Raw genomic sequence first — 18,022 nt, forward strand, 5'->3', positions numbered from 1 at the left:
GATGAATAAGTGTCTTGAAACTTCCCTCTTGAAGGAATTCAAGTCATAGGAAGGTGGAAATACAGAAGCAGGCAGGGAGTTCCAGAGTTTATATATATATATATATATATATATATATATATATATATATATATATATATATATATATATATATATATATATATATATATATATATATATATATATATATATATATATATATATATATATATATATATATATATATATATATATATATATATATATATATATATATATATATATATATATATATATATATATATATATATATATATATATATATATATATATATATATATATATATATATATATATATATATATATATATATATATATTATTGCTGTTATTATTAAACTTTTAGATATATTTGCGCCATTAAAAATTAGTAAGTGTTTGGAAGGCTACCACTGTGTGTTTCATGGTGGGTGAGGTGCTACTGATAGGGTCACCTGCTGGACAATTCTGGGAAACATTCATGTACAAATAAGTCTGCATATTTCAAGTAACATTAGTGTACCATAAAAAAAAAAAAAACTGAGTTTTCTCAATATCGTAAACATTTAGACAGTAAATAAACACACACTCTCTCTCTCTCTCCTCCATTAAAAAGCTCCGCCCACGAGAAATACCAAATAGACACACACACACTTACTGTGATGTAACCCTCCTTAGGTAAACATACATGAATGTGTGTGCGCGCGCGTGTATGTGTTGTGGTAATTAAAGATAATTACTTAAATACACTTTCTCTCTCTCTCTCTGACTTTCTTTAGTTGCCTGTCTGTCCTCGTCTGCGTGTGTGTGTGTGTGTGTGTGTGTGTGTGTGACAAAGAGAGAGAGAGAGAGAGAGAGAGAGAGAGAGAGAGAGAGAGAGAGAGAGAGAGAGAGAGAGAGAGAGAGAGAGAGAGAGAGAGAGAGTGTCGTCATACAATAATTTCATACTCAAGACAATAAAAGACAAGAAGCAATTAATTATTTATTTTTTCAACTTTCACTGTCTGTCTCTACCCCTTCTTCCACTGTCCTGGTGTGATGATGGTGGTGGTGGTGGTGGTGGTAGTCTTCCTGCTTTTCCATCTTGTCTCTATACATTTGTATCTGTAAAGAAAAGGATTGTATTAGTGAATCAATGCCTATCTAATGTGTACATCTCTATTTATCTCCCACTCACCCCTACTACCTCCAGTACCTCCCCTGCTCGCACCCCTACACCACAACGCCCCCTTCAGACTCTGATGTCCCCCACACTTGCATCAAATACCTTCATGTATCACAACACACGCCATAACACCCCTGACACGCTTCTACCATCGCAGCCCCTCCCCAAAACACCCCAGAATCTTTAATCTTACCTCAAACACCCCGCCTCTACCCTCACACCCCCAATACTCATATCCATCATGACTACTTCACCAAAACACACCAAAGCAATTTCTATCGCACTAAAATTGCCTAAAACACACCAAAACATCTCCAAAATACCACTAAACACACCCAACACAGACCGAGCTACTTTCTAGCATCTTAAAACACACCTAAACAAACCATTATGTCCACAAAGTATCCTAAACACATAGAAAAAGCACCAAAATTTCTCCAAACACATTTAAAACACAATGAAACATACCAAAATGCCCCACAAACCCAATTAAAACAACCCAAAAAAACATCCAAACCCATCTAAAGCACCAAGAAACACCCATATCCACACAATGCACACCAGTGCTCACCTAAAATGTATCCAAAAACACCTTTAACAGCCCAAAACACAGGCAGAGAGAGTACTAGTCATCTCAATCATTCAATATACATTCCTAATATAAGTATAGATTTGTGCATACTAGCCTTACCTAATGTGTATAGATTTCTGAGCATATACCAGCATCTCATGGTATTTGTATGCCTTTCTCAGTGTATGCCTGTGTATACAAGTTTGTGTGTGTATACCAGCCTTAGATAGTATTTATATGTGTTTCTCAGTATATAATATTGTTTGTATACAAGTTTGCGTGTGTATATCAGCATTAGCTAGAGTTTGTAATGTTTTGTGTGTATACAAGCCTTTTTTAAGTATTTGTTTATTTACTTAAGTTACTCATTATCCCAGCCCCTCCAGACCCACCTATGGCATGCAGCATCAGCCCAGAGTACAGCACCAGGTTGGCCTGGCTAGCCCCAATGAGGATGAAAGCAGGAACAATCATCATCAGCCCCTGTGCCTGATGATGATGGTTCCTGCATGCACACACACACACACACACACACACACACACAGAGTCACCTCAGGCAGCAATTCCTGGAAGAAGAGAGCAAAGAACAGTATGTTAGCTATAGCAACACTAAGTGCGTAGACAGCTGAGGCCATGAAGAAGAAACTACTTCTGCAGCGGGAGAACGCAGCCCCCACTGTGGGCCCAGTGGTGAAGCCCTGTGCTGAATGCCACACCCATCAGTACCTGTGGGTTGAGGGATAGGGTTTGACTTGTTTTGGCTGGGTTAGGTTTGGTTAACCCGTACAGTGTTGCTTTATAGGAGTGAAAGAGGTCATGTGGGGTTGGATTTTGGCCAAATAATATTATTGTCTTATAAAATTGCAAAAAAATAGCTGATTTGAACGATATAAATGCGATATATGTGTGTTCCCTGTAAGCTGTCGTTTTCTGTCAGTCCTTTCACGCGTGGCACCAATACTCCAGTGGCGGTGCGTAAGACGAAACATGTAGAACAGTACTATGTAACTTCCGCTTCTTATTTATTATTTCCGACACACTGTGAATGCTTCTTCCATGACTATATATTGTTTAGTTTGAGTTTCTTGTAAAATATATCTGAAGATTGTTTGTCTAGCCTTTCTATAGTCATATCATAGTAACAAATTTATCACGCTCGTACAGACTATATTTTCTCTATGTGTATATAAGTAGCACAATATTATCCCATCATTGCACAAGCATAACATGTTTTGTAACACCAACAACAAAAAAATTACACACAGCTGCCCAAATAACCCATTATACGAATTTTATGTTTTTTTATGTTGGTACTCCTGCATACCACAGCCCGTCCGCCCTCGCCCGCCAGCTGATCACATACCCCAAACATTTTCCCATTTACTACGTAGCTTCCGCGTCTTTGCATTTGCTGCCGACCAATTTGGTATTGCTCTGCTACTGTACAATTTACATAATATCCCAATTTTACAAGTATATCTAAGAGGTAATTGTGTATTACCTCTGGACTGTAGCATATCCCATGAAAATCTGTATGGCTGGGAAACTGATGACTCAGGTTCCGAGCCAGGAATGAATACAAAGGAGAAACAGACAGCAACAACCCTGTTGGGCCAAACGAGGCTGCCTGTATAGCTAACACTACACTAACTACAACTACAGTTCTATACTTCTATCAATCTACTGTGGGCCAAAGTAAGTAAGATGAGGAATGAATGATATGAAAGCACATGTGCATAAAAGACAGCAGAATTATCGTCATAGAGAATATTCTCTATTTGCGCCGATGTCAAGCCCCGCGGCATGGTGCACAGGACAACACGTGCTAACAGTGCTAACAGCGAGGGTGTAGCAGCGTGTCTGGCTATCATGACTCATTGCCGGGCCAGCCCACCAACCCGGCGCCTCACGCCCCAGGGCTGCCAACACAACCGACGATGACTGTACGCATGAACACAAATTATATTGAAATTGCTATTCAAGTTGGAATAATATAAAAATAGCTGATCTACTGAACAGTATTTTGAGTATATTGATAAGTAATTATGACACCACTAACATATTTTTATAAATATACCTATTTTTTCAATAAATCATTCGTGGTCATGGATACATTCTATGTAATAGACCACAGCAATACGATAAAAATGAGAGTGAGCTTTCAAAATCATATTTAGGCATAGAAAAGACATCTTGAACCATTTCTACAGGTTTAGGTGCCGTGAAGTAAAAGAAAACGATGATCGTATATATACGTACTAAACACTTTCCCTCCCGAACGTATATATACGTACTAAACACTTTACGGGTTAAGCTAGGTTAAGGTTAAGTGACTGTGTGTGTGTCTGAGAGAGAGAGAGAGAGAGAGAGAGAGAGAGAGAGAGAGAGAGAGAGAGAGAGAGAGAGAGAGAGAGAGAGAGAGAGAGAGAGAGAGAGAGAGAGAGAGAGAGAGAGAGAGAGAGAGAGAATCCTCTCAGATTCCTAATCATTATATACTCAAGACAATAAAAGACAACAAGCTTTTAATTAGTTATTTTCAACACTCACCACTTGTCTCTACCCTTTTTTCCAGTGTCATGATGAAAGTGGTGGTGGTGGTGGTGGTCTTCCTGCTTTTATGTCTTGTCTCTCTACATTTGTGTCTGAAAAGAAAAGGATTGTATCACAACACACACTATAACACCCCTGACACACTTCTACCATCGCAGCGCCTCACCAAAACACCACACAATCTTTTATCTTGCCTCAAACACTCCGCCTCTACCATAACACCCATAACACTTATTTCCAACATGCCTACAACATCTCAAAAAACACGCCAAAGCAATTTCTATTACAAGAAAACACATTAAAACAGACTAAAATATCCATAAACACACCAAACACACACCAACCTACTTTCATGGACCTTAAAAGACTCCTAAACACACCAAAACACCCCTAAAACATGCTAAACACAGAAAAATCACCAAATTACCATCAAACACACCTAAAGCACTTTAAAACAAACTATAATACTCCAAAAATCACACAAACCCACCTAAAATATCCCAAAAACACACCCAAAACACATTCAAACCACCTAAAACACCCAGAAACACACCCACGACCATCTAAACCACACCTGTACCCACGGAAAACACACCCAAACTCATCCAAAACAACCAAAAACACACTTAAAACACCACAAAACACATCCAAACTCATCCAAAACAACCAAAAACACACTTAAAACACCACAAAAAACACCCAAACTCATGCAAAACAACCAAAAAACACAGTTAAAACACCACAAAAAACACCCAAACTCATGCAAAACAACCAAAAACATACTTAAAACACCACAAAACACACCCAAACTCATCCAAAACAACCAAAAAACACAATTAAAACACCACAAAACACACAAACACATCCAAAACAATAAAAAACACACTTAAAACACCACAAAACACACCCAAACTCATCCAAAACAACCAAAAACACACTTAAAATACCACAAAACACACCCAAACTCATCCAAAATAGCTTAAAACATATTAAACACCCCAAAACAAACTCATCTGAAAGAATCTCAAAACATACTTAAAACACCCCAAAACACACACGAACTCATCCCCAAAAGCTCAAAACATTCTTAAAACATCAAAACACATACAAACTCATCTAAAGGAACCAAAAACACACTTAAAACACCCCTAAACACACACAAACTGATCCAAAACAATTTTAAAACACTCCAAAACACACACAAACTCATCCAAACAGCCTAAAACACACTTAAAACACCCAAAACACCAAAACGCATTCAAAACTGATCAAAACATCGCAAAACACAAAAGGAACACTAAATATAAATATAAATAGATAAATATAAAGAGATGACACAGGCAGGGAAGGGTGTATTGAGGTGTATAGGACAGAAATGGTATATTACGGCAAAGGGACAGGCAGGGTGTAGTAAGGATATGAGAGAGAGAGAGAGAGAGAGAGAGAGAGAGAGAGAGAGAGAGAGAGAGAGAGAGAGAGAGAGAGAGAGAGAGAGAGAGAGAGAGAGAGAGAGAGAGAGAGAGAGAGAGAGAGTATTAGTCATCTCAATCATTTAACACATTCCTAATATAAGTATTGATTTGTGTATACTAGCCATACCTAATATGTTTATAGATTTCTGAAAATAAACCAGCATCTCTTATAGGTTTATGTGTGTATACCATCATTAGCAAGTGTTTGTATGCGTTTCTAAGTATATACGAAACTTAGCAGATATTACTGTGTGTTTCTAAGTGTATAACAGTCTTAATTGTGTGTGTATATCAGCATTACCTAGTGTTTGTAATGGTTTGTGTGTATACAAACCTTTTTAAGTACGAGTATTCCTGTGTGTTTACTTAAGTCACTCATTATCTCAGCCCCTCCAGACCCACCTATGGCATGCAGCGTCAGCCCAGAGTACAGCCCCTGGTTGGTCTAGCTAGCCCCAATGAGGATGAAAGCAGGAACAATCATCATCAGCCCCTGTACATGATGATGATGGCTGCTGCTGCACACACACACACACACACACACACACCTCAGGCAGCAATTCCTGGAAGAAGTGAGAAGATAATTGTTTGTTAGCCACAGGAAGAGTGAGTGCGTAGACAACAGAGGCAATGAACGAGCCAGTACTTCACTAGTGAGAAGACACGGCCCCTACAGTCCGCCCAGTGAAGACCATGATGAACGCCACGCCCATCAGTGCCTGTGGGTTGAGGGGAGGTTTGGGTAGGGTTTGGCTTGTTTTGGTTGGGTTAGGTTAGGTTAAGCTAGGTTAAGGTTAAGTGGTAGTGTGTGTGTCTGAGAGAGAGAGAGAGAGAGAGAGAGAGAGAGAGAGAGAGAGAGAGAGAGAGAGAGAGAGAGAGAGAGAGAGAGAGAGAGAGAGAGAGAGAGATCCTGTCAGATTCCTAATAATTTTATACTCAAGATAATAAAAGACAAGAGCATTTAATTAGTTATTTTCAACACTCACTGCTTGTCTGTTCCCTTTCTTCCACTGTCCTGGTGGTGGTGGTGATGGTGGCTTTGGAGGTGGTGGTGTTCCTGCTTTTCTGTCTCGTGTCTCTACATTTGTGTCTGAAAAGAAAAGGATTGCATCACAACACACGTTATAACACCCTTGACACACTCCTACCATCGCAACGCCTCACCAAAACACCACACAATCTTTTATCTTACCTCAAGCACTCCACCTCTACCATAACACCAATAATACTCATCTCCAACAAGCCTACAACATCTCAAAATACACTCTTAAAGCAACTTCTATTACAACAAAACACATTAAAACACACCAAAACATCCCCAAACATACTCCACACACACTAAGCTGCTTTAGAGGACCATAAAACACCTTTAAACACACCAAAATACCCCTAAAACACCCTCAAAACATCATAAACACATAGAAAAATCACCAAATTACCATCACACACACCTAAAACACCCTAACACGAACTAAAACACTCCAAAAATCAAACTCACCTAAAATATCCCATAAACACACTCAAAACACATTCAAACTCACCTAAAACACCCACAAACACCCAAACGACAGCTGTACCCACCCAAAACACACCCAAACTCATCCAAAACAGCTAAAAACACTTAAAACACCACAAACCACACCCAGTCATCCGAAACAGACCGAAAAACATTTAAAACTCCCAAAAACACACCTCAGGCATACCAAAACACACCAGGAACGTTAAATATTGATGAGGACAGAGGAGCGGATCCAGCTCCCAGGTCGTTGATGACGTCACGTAAATATACGTATCGTAACGGATTTCATTTTGAAATTGACCCCTAGAAAAAATAGAGCTAGGCTCGAATGCTTTATATATTCTGACTTGACAAATACTTTAACTAATATTCATAATATTATAACACCTCTAGCTTTCATAGTATTTAAAATATATCCAAATGAAATATGAAAAAAAATGTTGCAACATTCCACACCATTAAAATCATTGAACAGCCCACAAATTTTGAGTTTACAGGAATTCTAAAAAAAATTAAAAATACGAACTATCTTTTTAAAGAATCAAAAGTTACCTAGAACCACAAGTAAACAAATAAAAAACAAATGTGTAAAAAAAAGTGTTGGAACCTAAACACGATTAAAAACCACTGAAAAGTCCACCCATTTTCACTTAACAAGAAGATAAGACACTTTAAAAAATATGAACTATTTTTTAAAACAATAAAAAGTTAGTTACATACTGAAATAGAGAAATAATAATACAAAAAATGTTATAATAACAACTTTTAACGGGACCATAAACCATTTTAAAGTCCACTTAATTAACTCAACAGGAACAAAGAAACACTTTAAAAATCATAAGCGATTTTTTAAAACAACGAGGACGTAATTACAGCTTGAAATAAAAAAGTGACTTACCGGGGTATGTAAAAAAAACAGCGGAAAACGAGCCTATATTTACGTTAAAAACAACGGTAAATTCAACACATTTCCTTAACAGAACCAAGCAAAACACTTCTAAAGCAACTAAATATTTTTATAAACCATAAAAACATACTATAAAAGCAGAATAAAGAAGTTAAGAAAATATTAAAAAAATATTGGAACGGACAGGCTGAAACAGGTAGCGACCCATCATGGCCGCCCTTGTAGGCAACATCTATTTTGCCTGTTATTCTTTCATCACACCCAAACATGCAATGGCGGATATACCTAGCTAGCGGATATGAAAGCCCAGTCATGTGTCTCTACTTTGTTATATGTTTGGCTTACAATAAGGGAGAGATGAAGCAGATATTGGGGGATAAATGGGGGAAGGCTGCCTCCTCCTCAGCTGATATCACTGGCTAAAACGGAATTTTTGCGTTTTTTTAAATTTCTGTTGTGATTATTTCGTGTGCATTTTGTCCTGGAGGTGGGGACCGTTTGTAGCACCGTGGCATGTTGTCACAAGTATATCCCTAACAGCAGAAAATGTGAAATATGAGGCTTAAAAATAAACACTGAAAAATAAAAAAATAAAAAATTCACCAGAGCGTCCTGTGTGTTGTTGTGCGTGACACGGAGTCACTATAAAGAACAACACCATCAGAGTTGTCGCCTGTTACAATAAACTGTGCAAACTCCCTGGCTGGACAAGTGGTGGGTGGCTCACTTACCACTGTTACAGCCTTGCTGGCCCTCACCAGCTGCTACCGGCCCTCCCAGGCACCTCCCGGCAGGCACCAAGCTTGCACCAGCACATGAAGGCAGCCACGGCCCGTGTCACTGTCTTGTTGAGCGAAAATCCAGGTTAAATAAAGCAGCAGCTCATGGTACCCCTTGAACACAGTCACTTCCTCTCTGACGCCTGCTTCCTTCCTCTCCCTGCCAGCCAGTGCCTCGCACTACGCACCTAAACATATCCACAAAACACTTATTGATTCCAATAAAAAGCACCAACTACTCTCATATTGTAACAGACTTATGAAAAAATAAATATAATAAAATGGAAACGCAGAAAATAAATTCTAAGACGATATAACTGTAATCGTCAGAGTATTTATAAATTACTAATTCAAGCGCCAAATTCAAAGTGGTTCTGGCGGCGCTAACACTGCAGTGTCTCATGCCTTGTGTGGCGTAACATGAAGTCCTTAAAAGCTTGTGTGACTTAAAGCCTCGCATTAATACTGCGTTATCTCTCAACTTATCATTATCAAGTCTTTACCATATTGCATAAAAAAAAAGATAATAATAATTCCCATATATATATATATATATATATATATATATATATATATATATATATATATATATATATATATATATATATATATATATATATATATTTTTTTTTTTATGGCCAAAGGCAACAAAAATCAAATAAAAAAAATATGCCCACTGAAATGCCAGTCCCATAAAAGGGTCAAAGCAGTGGTAAAAAATTGATGAATAAGTGTCTTGAAACTTCCCTCTTGAAGGAATTCAAGTCATAGGAAGGTGGAAATACAGAAGCAGGCAGGGAGTTCCAGAGTTTATTTATATATATATATATATATATATATATATATATATATATATATATATATATATATATATATATATATATATATATATATATATATATATATATATATATATATATATATATATATATATATATATATATATATATATATATATATATATTATTGCTGTTATTATTAAACTTTTAGATATATTTGCGCCATTAAAAATTAGTAAGTGTTTGGAAGGCTACCACTGTGTGTTTCATGGTGGGTGAGGTGCTACTGATAGGGTCACCTGCTGGACAATTCTGGGAAACATTCATGTACAAATAAGTCTGCGTATTTCAAGTAACATTAGTATACCATAAAAAAAAAAAAAAAAAAAAAAACTGAGTTTTCTCAATATCGTAAACATTTAGACAGTAAATAAACACACACTCTCTCTCTCTCTCCTCCATTAAAAAGCTCCGCCCACGAGAAATACCAAATAGACACACACACACTTACTGTGATGTAACCCTCCTTAGGTAAACGTACATGAATGTGTGCGCGCGCGCGCGCGTGTATGTGTTGTGGTAATTGAAGATAATTACTTAAATACACTTTCTCTCTCTCTCTCTGACTTTCTTTAGTTGCCTGTCTGTCCTCGTCTGCGTGTGTGTGTGTGTGTGTGTGTGACAAGAGAGAGAGAGAGAGAGAGAGAGAGAGAGAGAGAGAGAGAGAGAGAGAGAGAGAGAGAGAGAGAGAGAGAGAGAGAGAGAGAGAGAGAGAGAGAGAGAGAGAGAGAGTGTCGTCATACAATAATTTCATACTCAAGACAATAAAAGACAAGAAGCAATTAATTATTTATTTTTTCAACTTTCACTGTCTGTCTCTACCCCTTCTTCCACTGTCCTGGTGTGATGATGGTGGTGGTGGTGGTGGTGGTGGTGGTGGTAGTCTTCCTGCTTTTCCATCTTGTCTCTATACATTTGTATCTGTAAAGAAAAGGATTGTATTAGTGAATCAATGCCTATCTAATGTGTACATCTCTATTTATCTCCCACCCACCCCTACTACCTCCAGTACCTCCCCTGCTCGCACCCCTACACCACAACGCCCCCTTCAGACTCTGATGTCCCCCACACTTGCATCAAATACCTTCATGTATCACAACACACGCCATAACACCCGTGACACGCTTCTACCATCGCAGCCCCTCCCCAAAACACCCCAGAATCTTTTATCTTACCTCAAACACCCCGCCTCTACCCTCACACCCCCAATACTCATATCCATCATGACTACTTCACCAAAACACACCAAAGCAATTTCTATCGCACTAAAATTGCCTAAAACACACCAAAACATCTCCAAAATACCACTAAACACACCCAACACAGACCGAGCTACTTTCTAGCACCTTAAAACACACCTAAACAAACCATTATGTCCGCAAAGTATCCTAAACACATCAAAAAAGCACCAAAATTTCTCCAAACACATTTAAAACACAATGAAACATCACAAAACGCCCCACAAACCCAATTAAAACATCCAAAAAAACATCCAGACCCATCTAAAGCACCAAGAAACACCCATATCCACACAATGCACACCAGTGCTCACCTAAAATGTATCCAAAAACACCTTTAACAGCCCAAGACACAAAGAGAGTACTAGTCATCTCATTCATTCAATATACATTCCTAATATATGTATAGATTTGTGCATAATGTGTATAGATTTCTGAGCATATACCAGCATCTCATGGTATTTGTATGCCTTTCTCAGTGTATGCCTGTGTATACAAGTTTGTGTGTGTATACCAGCCTTAGATAGTATTTATATGTGTTTCTCAGTATATAATATTGTTTGTATACAAGTTTGCGTGTGTATATCAGCATTAGCTAGAGTTTGTAATGTTTTGTGTGTATACAAGCCTTTTTTAAGTATTTGTGTATTTACTTAAGTTACTCATTATCCCAGCCCCTCCAGACCCACCTATGGCATGCAGCGTCAGCCCAGAGTACAGCACCAGGTTGGCCTGGCTAGCCCCAATGAGGATGAAAGCAGGAACAATCATCATCAGCCCCTGTGCCTGATGATGATGGTTCCTGCATGCACACACACACACACACACAGAGTCACCTCAGGCAGCAATTCCAGGAAGAAGAGAGCAAAGAACAGTATGTTAGCTATAGCAACACTAAGTGCGTAGACAGCTGAGGCCATGAAGAAGAAACAACTTCTGCAGCGGGAGAACGCAGCCCCCACAGTCGGCCCAGTGGTGAAGCCTGTGCCGAATGCCACATCCATCAGTACCTGTGGGTTGAGGGATAGGGTTTGACTTGTTTTGGCTGGGTTAGGTTTGGTTAAGCTAGGTTAAGGTTAAGTGACTGTGTGTGTGTCTGAGAGAGAGAGAGAGAGAGAGAGAGAGAGAGAGAGAGAGAGAGAGAGAGAGAGAGAGAGAGAGAGAGAGAGAGAGAGAGAGAGAGAGAGAGAGAGAGAGAGAGAGAGAGAGAGAGAGAGAGAGAGAGAGAGAGAGAGAGAGAGAGAGAGAGAGAGAGAGAGAGAGAGAGAGAGAGAGAGAATCCTCTCAGATTCCTAATCATTATATACTCAAGACAATAAAAGACAACAAGCATTTAATTAGTTATTTTCAACACTCACCACTTGTCTCTACCCTTTTTTCCAGTGTCATGATGAAAGTGGTGGTGGTGGTGGTGGTCTTCCTGCTTTTATGTCTTGTCTCTCTACATTTGTGTCTGAAATGAAAAAAATTGTATCACAACACACACTATAACACCCCTGACACAGACTTCTACCATCGCAGCGCCTCACCAAAACACCACACAATCTTTTATCTTGCCTCAAACACTCCGCCTCTACCTTAACACTCCTAACACTTATTTCCAACATGCCTACAACATCTCAAAAAACACCCCAAAGCAATTTCTATTACAAGAAAACACATTAAAACACACTAAAATATCCATAAACACACCAAACACACACCAACCTACTTTCATGGACCTTAAAAGACTCCTAAACACACCAAAACACCCCTAAAACATGCTAAACACAGAAAAATCACCAAATTACCATCAAACACACCTAAAGCACTTTAAAACAAACTATAATACTCCAAAAATCACACAAACCCACCTAAAATATCCCAAAAACACACCCAAAACACATTCAAACCACCTAAAACACCCAGAAACACACCCACGACCATCTAAACCACACCTGTACCCATGGAAAACACACCCAAACTCATCCAAAACAACCAAAAACACACTTAAAACACCACAAAACACATCCAAACTCATCCAAAACAACCAAAAACACACTTAAAACACCACAAAAAACACCCAAACTCATGCAAAACAACCAAAAAACACAGTTAAAACACCACAAAAAACACCCAAACTCATGCAAAACAACCAAAAACACACTTAAAACACCACAAAACACACCCAAACTCATCCAAAACAACCAAAAAACACACTTAAAACACCACAAAACACACAAACACATCCAAAACAATAAAAAACACACTTAAAACACCACAAAACACACCCAAACTCATCCAAAACAACCAAAAACACACTTAAAATACCACAAAACACACCCAAACTCATCCAAAATAGCTTAAAACATATTAAACACCCCAAAACAAACTCATCTGAAAGAACTCAAAACATACTTAAAACACCCCAAAACACACACGAACTCATCCAAAAAAGCTCAAAACATTCTTAAAACATCAAAACACATACAAACTCATCTAAAGGAACCAAAAACACACTTAAAACACCCCTAAACACACACAAACTGATCCAAAACACTTTTAAAACACTCCAAAACACACACAAACTCATCCAAACAGCTTAAAACACACTTAAAACACCCAAAACACCAAAACACATTCAAAACTGATCAAAACATCGCAAAACACAAAAGGAACACTAAATATAAATATAAATAGATAAATATAAAGAGATGACACAGGCAGGGAAGGGTGTATTGAGGTGTATAGGACAGAAATGGTATATTACGGCAAAGGGACAGGCAGGGTGTAGTAAGGATATATGAGAGAGAGAGAGAGAGAGAGAGAGAGAGAGAGAGAGAGAGAGAGAGAGAGAGAGAGAGAGAGAGAGAGAGAGAGAGAGAGAGAGAGAGAGAGAGAGAGAGAGAGAGAGAGAGAGAGAGAGAGAGTATTAGTCATCTCAATCATTTAACACATTCCTAATATAAGTATTGATTTGTGTATACTAGCCATACCTAATATGTTTATAGATTTCTGAAAATAAACCAGCATCTCTTATAGGTTTATGTGTGTATACCATCATTAGCAAGTGTTTGTATGCGTTTCTAAGTATATACGAAACTTAGCAGATATTACTGTGTGTTTCTAAGTGTATAACAGTCTTAATTGTGTGTGTATATCAGCATTACCTAGTGTTTGTAATGGTTTGTGTGTATACAAACCTTTTTAAGTATTCCTGTGTGTTTACTTAAGTCATTCATTATCTCAGCCCCTCCAGACCCACCTATGGCATGCAGCGTCAGCCCAGAGTACAGCCCCTGGTTGGTCTAGCTAGCCCCAATGAGGATGAAAGCAGGAACAATCATCATCAGCCCCTGTACATGATGATGATGGCTGCTGCTGCACACACACACACACACACACACACACACACACACACACACACACACACACACACACACACACACACACACACCTCAGGCAGCAATTCCTGGAAGAAGTGAGAAGATAATAGTTTGTTAGCCACAGGAAGAGTGAGTGCGTAGACAACAGAGGCAATGAACGAGCCAGTACTTCACCAGTGAGAAGACACGGCCCCTACAGTCCGCCCAGTGAAGACCGTGATGAACGCCACGCCCATCAGTGCCTGTGGGTTGAGGGGAGGTTTGGGTAGGGTTTGGCTTGTTTTGGTTGGGTTAGGTTAGGTTAAGCTAGGTTAAGGTTAAGTGGTAGTGTGTGTGTCTGAGAGAGAGAGAGAGAGAGAGAGAGAGAGAGAGAGAGAGAGAGAGAGAGAGAGAGAGAGAGAGAGAGAGAGAGAGAGAGAGAGAGAGAGAGAGAGAGAGAGAGAGAGAGAGAGATCCTGTCAGATTCCTAATCATTTTATACTCAAGATAATAAAAGACAAGAGCATTTAATTAGTTATTTTCAACACTCACTGCTTGTCTGTTCCCTTTCTTCCACTGTCCTGGTGGTGGTGGTGATGGTGGCTTTGGAGGTGGTGGTGTTCCTGCTTTTCTGTCTCGTGTCTCTACATTTGTGTCTGAAAAGAAAAGGATTGCATCACAACACACGTTATAACACCCTTGACACACTCCTACCATCGCAACGCCTCACCAAAACACCACACAATCTTTTATCTTACCTCAAGCACTCCGCCTCTACCATAACACCAATAATACTCATCTCCAACAAGCCTACAACATCTCAAAATACACTCTTAAAGCAACTTCTATTACAACAAAACACATTAAAACACACCAAAACATCCCCAAACATACTCCACACACACTAAGCTGCTTTAGAGGACCATAAAACACCTTTAAACACACCAAAATACCCCTAAAACACCCTCAAAACATCATAAACACATAGAAAAATCACCAAATTACCATCACACACACCTAAAACACCCTAACACGAACTAAAACACTCCAAAAATCAAACTCACCTAAAATATCCCATAAACACACTCAAAACACATTCAAACTCACCTAAAACACCCACAAACACCCAAACGACAGCTGTACCCACCCAAAACACACCCAAACTCATCCAAAACAGCTAAAAACACTTAAAACACCACAAACCACACCCAGTCATCCGAAACAGACCGAAAAACATTTAAAACTCCCAAAAACACACCTCAGGCATACCAAAACACACCAGGAACGTTAAATATTGATGAGGACAGAGGAGCGGATCCAGCTCCCAGGTCGTTGATGACGTCACGTAAATATACGTATCGTAACGGATTTCATTTTGAAATTGACCCCTAGAAAAAATAGAGCTAGGCTCGAATGCTTTATATATTCTGACTTGACAAATACTTTAACTAATATTCATAATATTATAACACCTCTAGCTTTCATAGTATTTAAAATATATCCAAATGAAATATGAAAAAAAATGTTGCAACATTCCACACCATTAAAATCATTGAACAGCCCACAAATTTTGAGTTTACAGGAATTCTAAAAAAATTTAAAAATACGAACTATCTTTTTAAAGAATCAAAAGTTACCTAGAACCACAAGTAAACAAATAAAAAACAAATGTGTAAAAAAAAAGTGTTGGAACCTAAACACGATTAAAAACCACTGAAAAGTCCACCCATTTTCACTTAACAAGAAGATAAGACACTTTAAAAAATATGAACTATTTTTTAAAACAATAAAAAGTTAGTTACATACTGAAATAGAGAAATAATAATACAAAAAATGTTATAATAACAACTTTTAACGGGACCATAAACCATTTTAAAGTCCACTTAATTAACTCAACAGGAACAAAGAAACACTTTAAAAATCATAAGCGATTTTTTAAAACAACGAGGACGTAATTACAGCTTGAAATAAAAAAGTGACTTACCGGGGTATGTAAAAAAAACAGCGGAAAACGAGCCTATATTTACGTTAAAAACAACGGTAAATTCAACACATTTCCTTAACAGAACCAAGCAAAACACTTCTAAAGCAACTAAATATTTTTATAAACCATAAAAACATACTATAAAAGCAGAATAAAGAAGTTAAGAAAATATTAAAAAAATATTGGAACGGACAGGCTGAAACAGGTAGCGACCCATCATGGCCGCCCTTGTAGGCAACATCTATTTTGCCTGTTATTCTTTCATCACACCCAAACATGCAATGGCGGATATACCTAGCTAGCGGATATGAAAGCCCAGTCATGTGTCTCTACTTTGTTATATGTTTGGCTTACAATAAGGGAGAGATGAAGCAGATATTGGGGGATAAATGGGGGAAGGCTGCCTCCTCCTCAGCTGATATCACTGGCTAAAACGGAATTTTTGCGTTTTTTTTTATTTCTGTTGTGATTATTTCGTGTGCATTTTGTCCTGGAGGTGGGGACCGTTTGTAGCACCGTGGCATGTTGTCACAAGTATATCCCTAACAGCAGAAAATGTGAAATATGAGGCTTAAAAATAAACACTGAAAAATAAATAAAAACAAAATTCACCAGAGCGTCCTGTGTGTTGTTGTGCGTGACACGGAGTCACTATAAAGAACAACACCATCAGAGTTGTCGCCTGTTACAATAAACTGTGCAAACTCCCTGGCTGGACAAGTGGTGGGTGGCTCACTTACCACTGTTACAGCCTTGCTGGCCCTCACCAGCTGCTACCGGCCCTCCCAGGCACCTCCCGGCAGGCACCAAGCTTGCACCAGCACATGAAGGCAGCCACGGCCCGTGTCACTGTCTTGTTGAGCGAAAATCCAGGTTAAATAAAGCAGCAGCTCATGGTACCCCTTGAACACAGTCACTTCCTCTCTGACGCCTGCTTCCTTCCTCTCCCTGCCAGCCAGTGCCTCGCACTACGCACCTAAACATATCCACAAAACACTTATTGATTCCAATAAAAAGCACCAACTACTCTCATATTGTAACAGACTTATGAAAAAATAAATATAATAAAATGGAAACGCAGAAAATAAATTCTAAGACGATATAACTGTAATCGTCAGAGTATTTATAAATTACTAATTCAAGCGCCAAATTCAAAGTGGTTCTGGCGGCGCTAACACTGCAGTGTCTCATGCCTTGTGTGGCGTAACATGAAGTCCTTAAAAGCTTGTGTGACTTAAAGCCTCGCATTAATACTGCGTTATCTCTCAACTTATCATTATCAAGTCTTTACCATATTGCATAAAAAAAAAGATAATAATAATTCCCATATATATATATATATATATATATATATATATATATATATATATATATATATATATATATATATATATATATATATATATATATATATATATATATATATATATATTTTTTTTTTTTTTTATGGCCAAAGGCAACAAAAATCAAATAAAAAAAATATGCCCACTGAAATGCCAGTCCCATAAAAGGGTCAAAGCAGTGGTAAAAAATTGATGAATAAGTGTCTTGAAACTTCCCTCTTGAAGGAATTCAAGTCATAGGAAGGTGGAAATACAGAAGCAGGCAGGGAGTTCCAGAGTTTATTTATATATATA

At 38.2% G+C, this 18,022-nt stretch overlaps 1 protein-coding gene and 1 long non-coding RNA gene across 27 annotated transcripts; both read right to left on the bottom strand.

The window, feature by feature from the left end:
• Window positions 1–986: 986 nt before the first annotated feature.
• LOC135094273 (uncharacterized) lies at window positions 987–9,186 on the bottom strand. Of its 12 annotated transcripts, none has more exons than XR_010263703.1 (6): window positions 8,933–9,186; window positions 6,762–6,865; window positions 6,324–6,494; window positions 4,301–4,395; window positions 2,305–2,479; window positions 987–1,121 (listed from the first exon to the last, which is right to left on the bottom strand). It is a non-coding gene; the product is annotated as an uncharacterized LOC135094273 (long non-coding RNA). The 12 variants fall into 12 exon arrangements; XR_010263704.1 differs by having other exon boundaries at window positions 6,427–6,494; window positions 8,933–9,184; XR_010263702.1 differs by having other exon boundaries at window positions 6,422–6,494; window positions 8,933–9,184.
• Window positions 9,187–10,596: 1,410 nt separating this feature from the next.
• Window positions 10,597–17,368, bottom strand: LOC135094274 (uncharacterized). 15 transcript variants are annotated; one of them, XM_063994254.1, is made up of 7 exons: window positions 16,998–17,070; window positions 14,954–15,057; window positions 14,597–14,664; window positions 14,494–14,508; window positions 12,416–12,510; window positions 11,894–12,067; window positions 10,597–10,740 (listed from the first exon to the last, which is right to left on the bottom strand). In XM_063994254.1, the coding sequence occupies exons 1-6, from the start codon at window positions 17,053–17,055 to the stop codon at window positions 11,952–11,954; spliced, it is 456 nt and encodes a 151-aa protein (XP_063850324.1). In that variant the 5' UTR covers window positions 17,056–17,070; the 3' UTR covers window positions 10,597–10,740; window positions 11,894–11,951. The 15 variants fall into 15 exon arrangements, 2 of the variants coding, with proteins under 2 accessions (XP_063850324.1, XP_063850325.1); XR_010263713.1 differs by lacking the exon at window positions 16,998–17,070 and adding an exon at window positions 17,126–17,368 and having other exon boundaries at window positions 14,494–14,664; XR_010263715.1 differs by lacking the exons at window positions 14,494–14,508; window positions 16,998–17,070 and adding an exon at window positions 17,126–17,367.
• Window positions 17,369–18,022: the final 654 nt, after the last annotated feature.

Source organism: Scylla paramamosain, chromosome 45 (genome assembly GCF_035594125.1).
Source record: "Scylla paramamosain isolate STU-SP2022 chromosome 45, ASM3559412v1, whole genome shotgun sequence".
Classification (NCBI taxonomy): domain Eukaryota; kingdom Metazoa; phylum Arthropoda; class Malacostraca; order Decapoda; family Portunidae; genus Scylla; species Scylla paramamosain.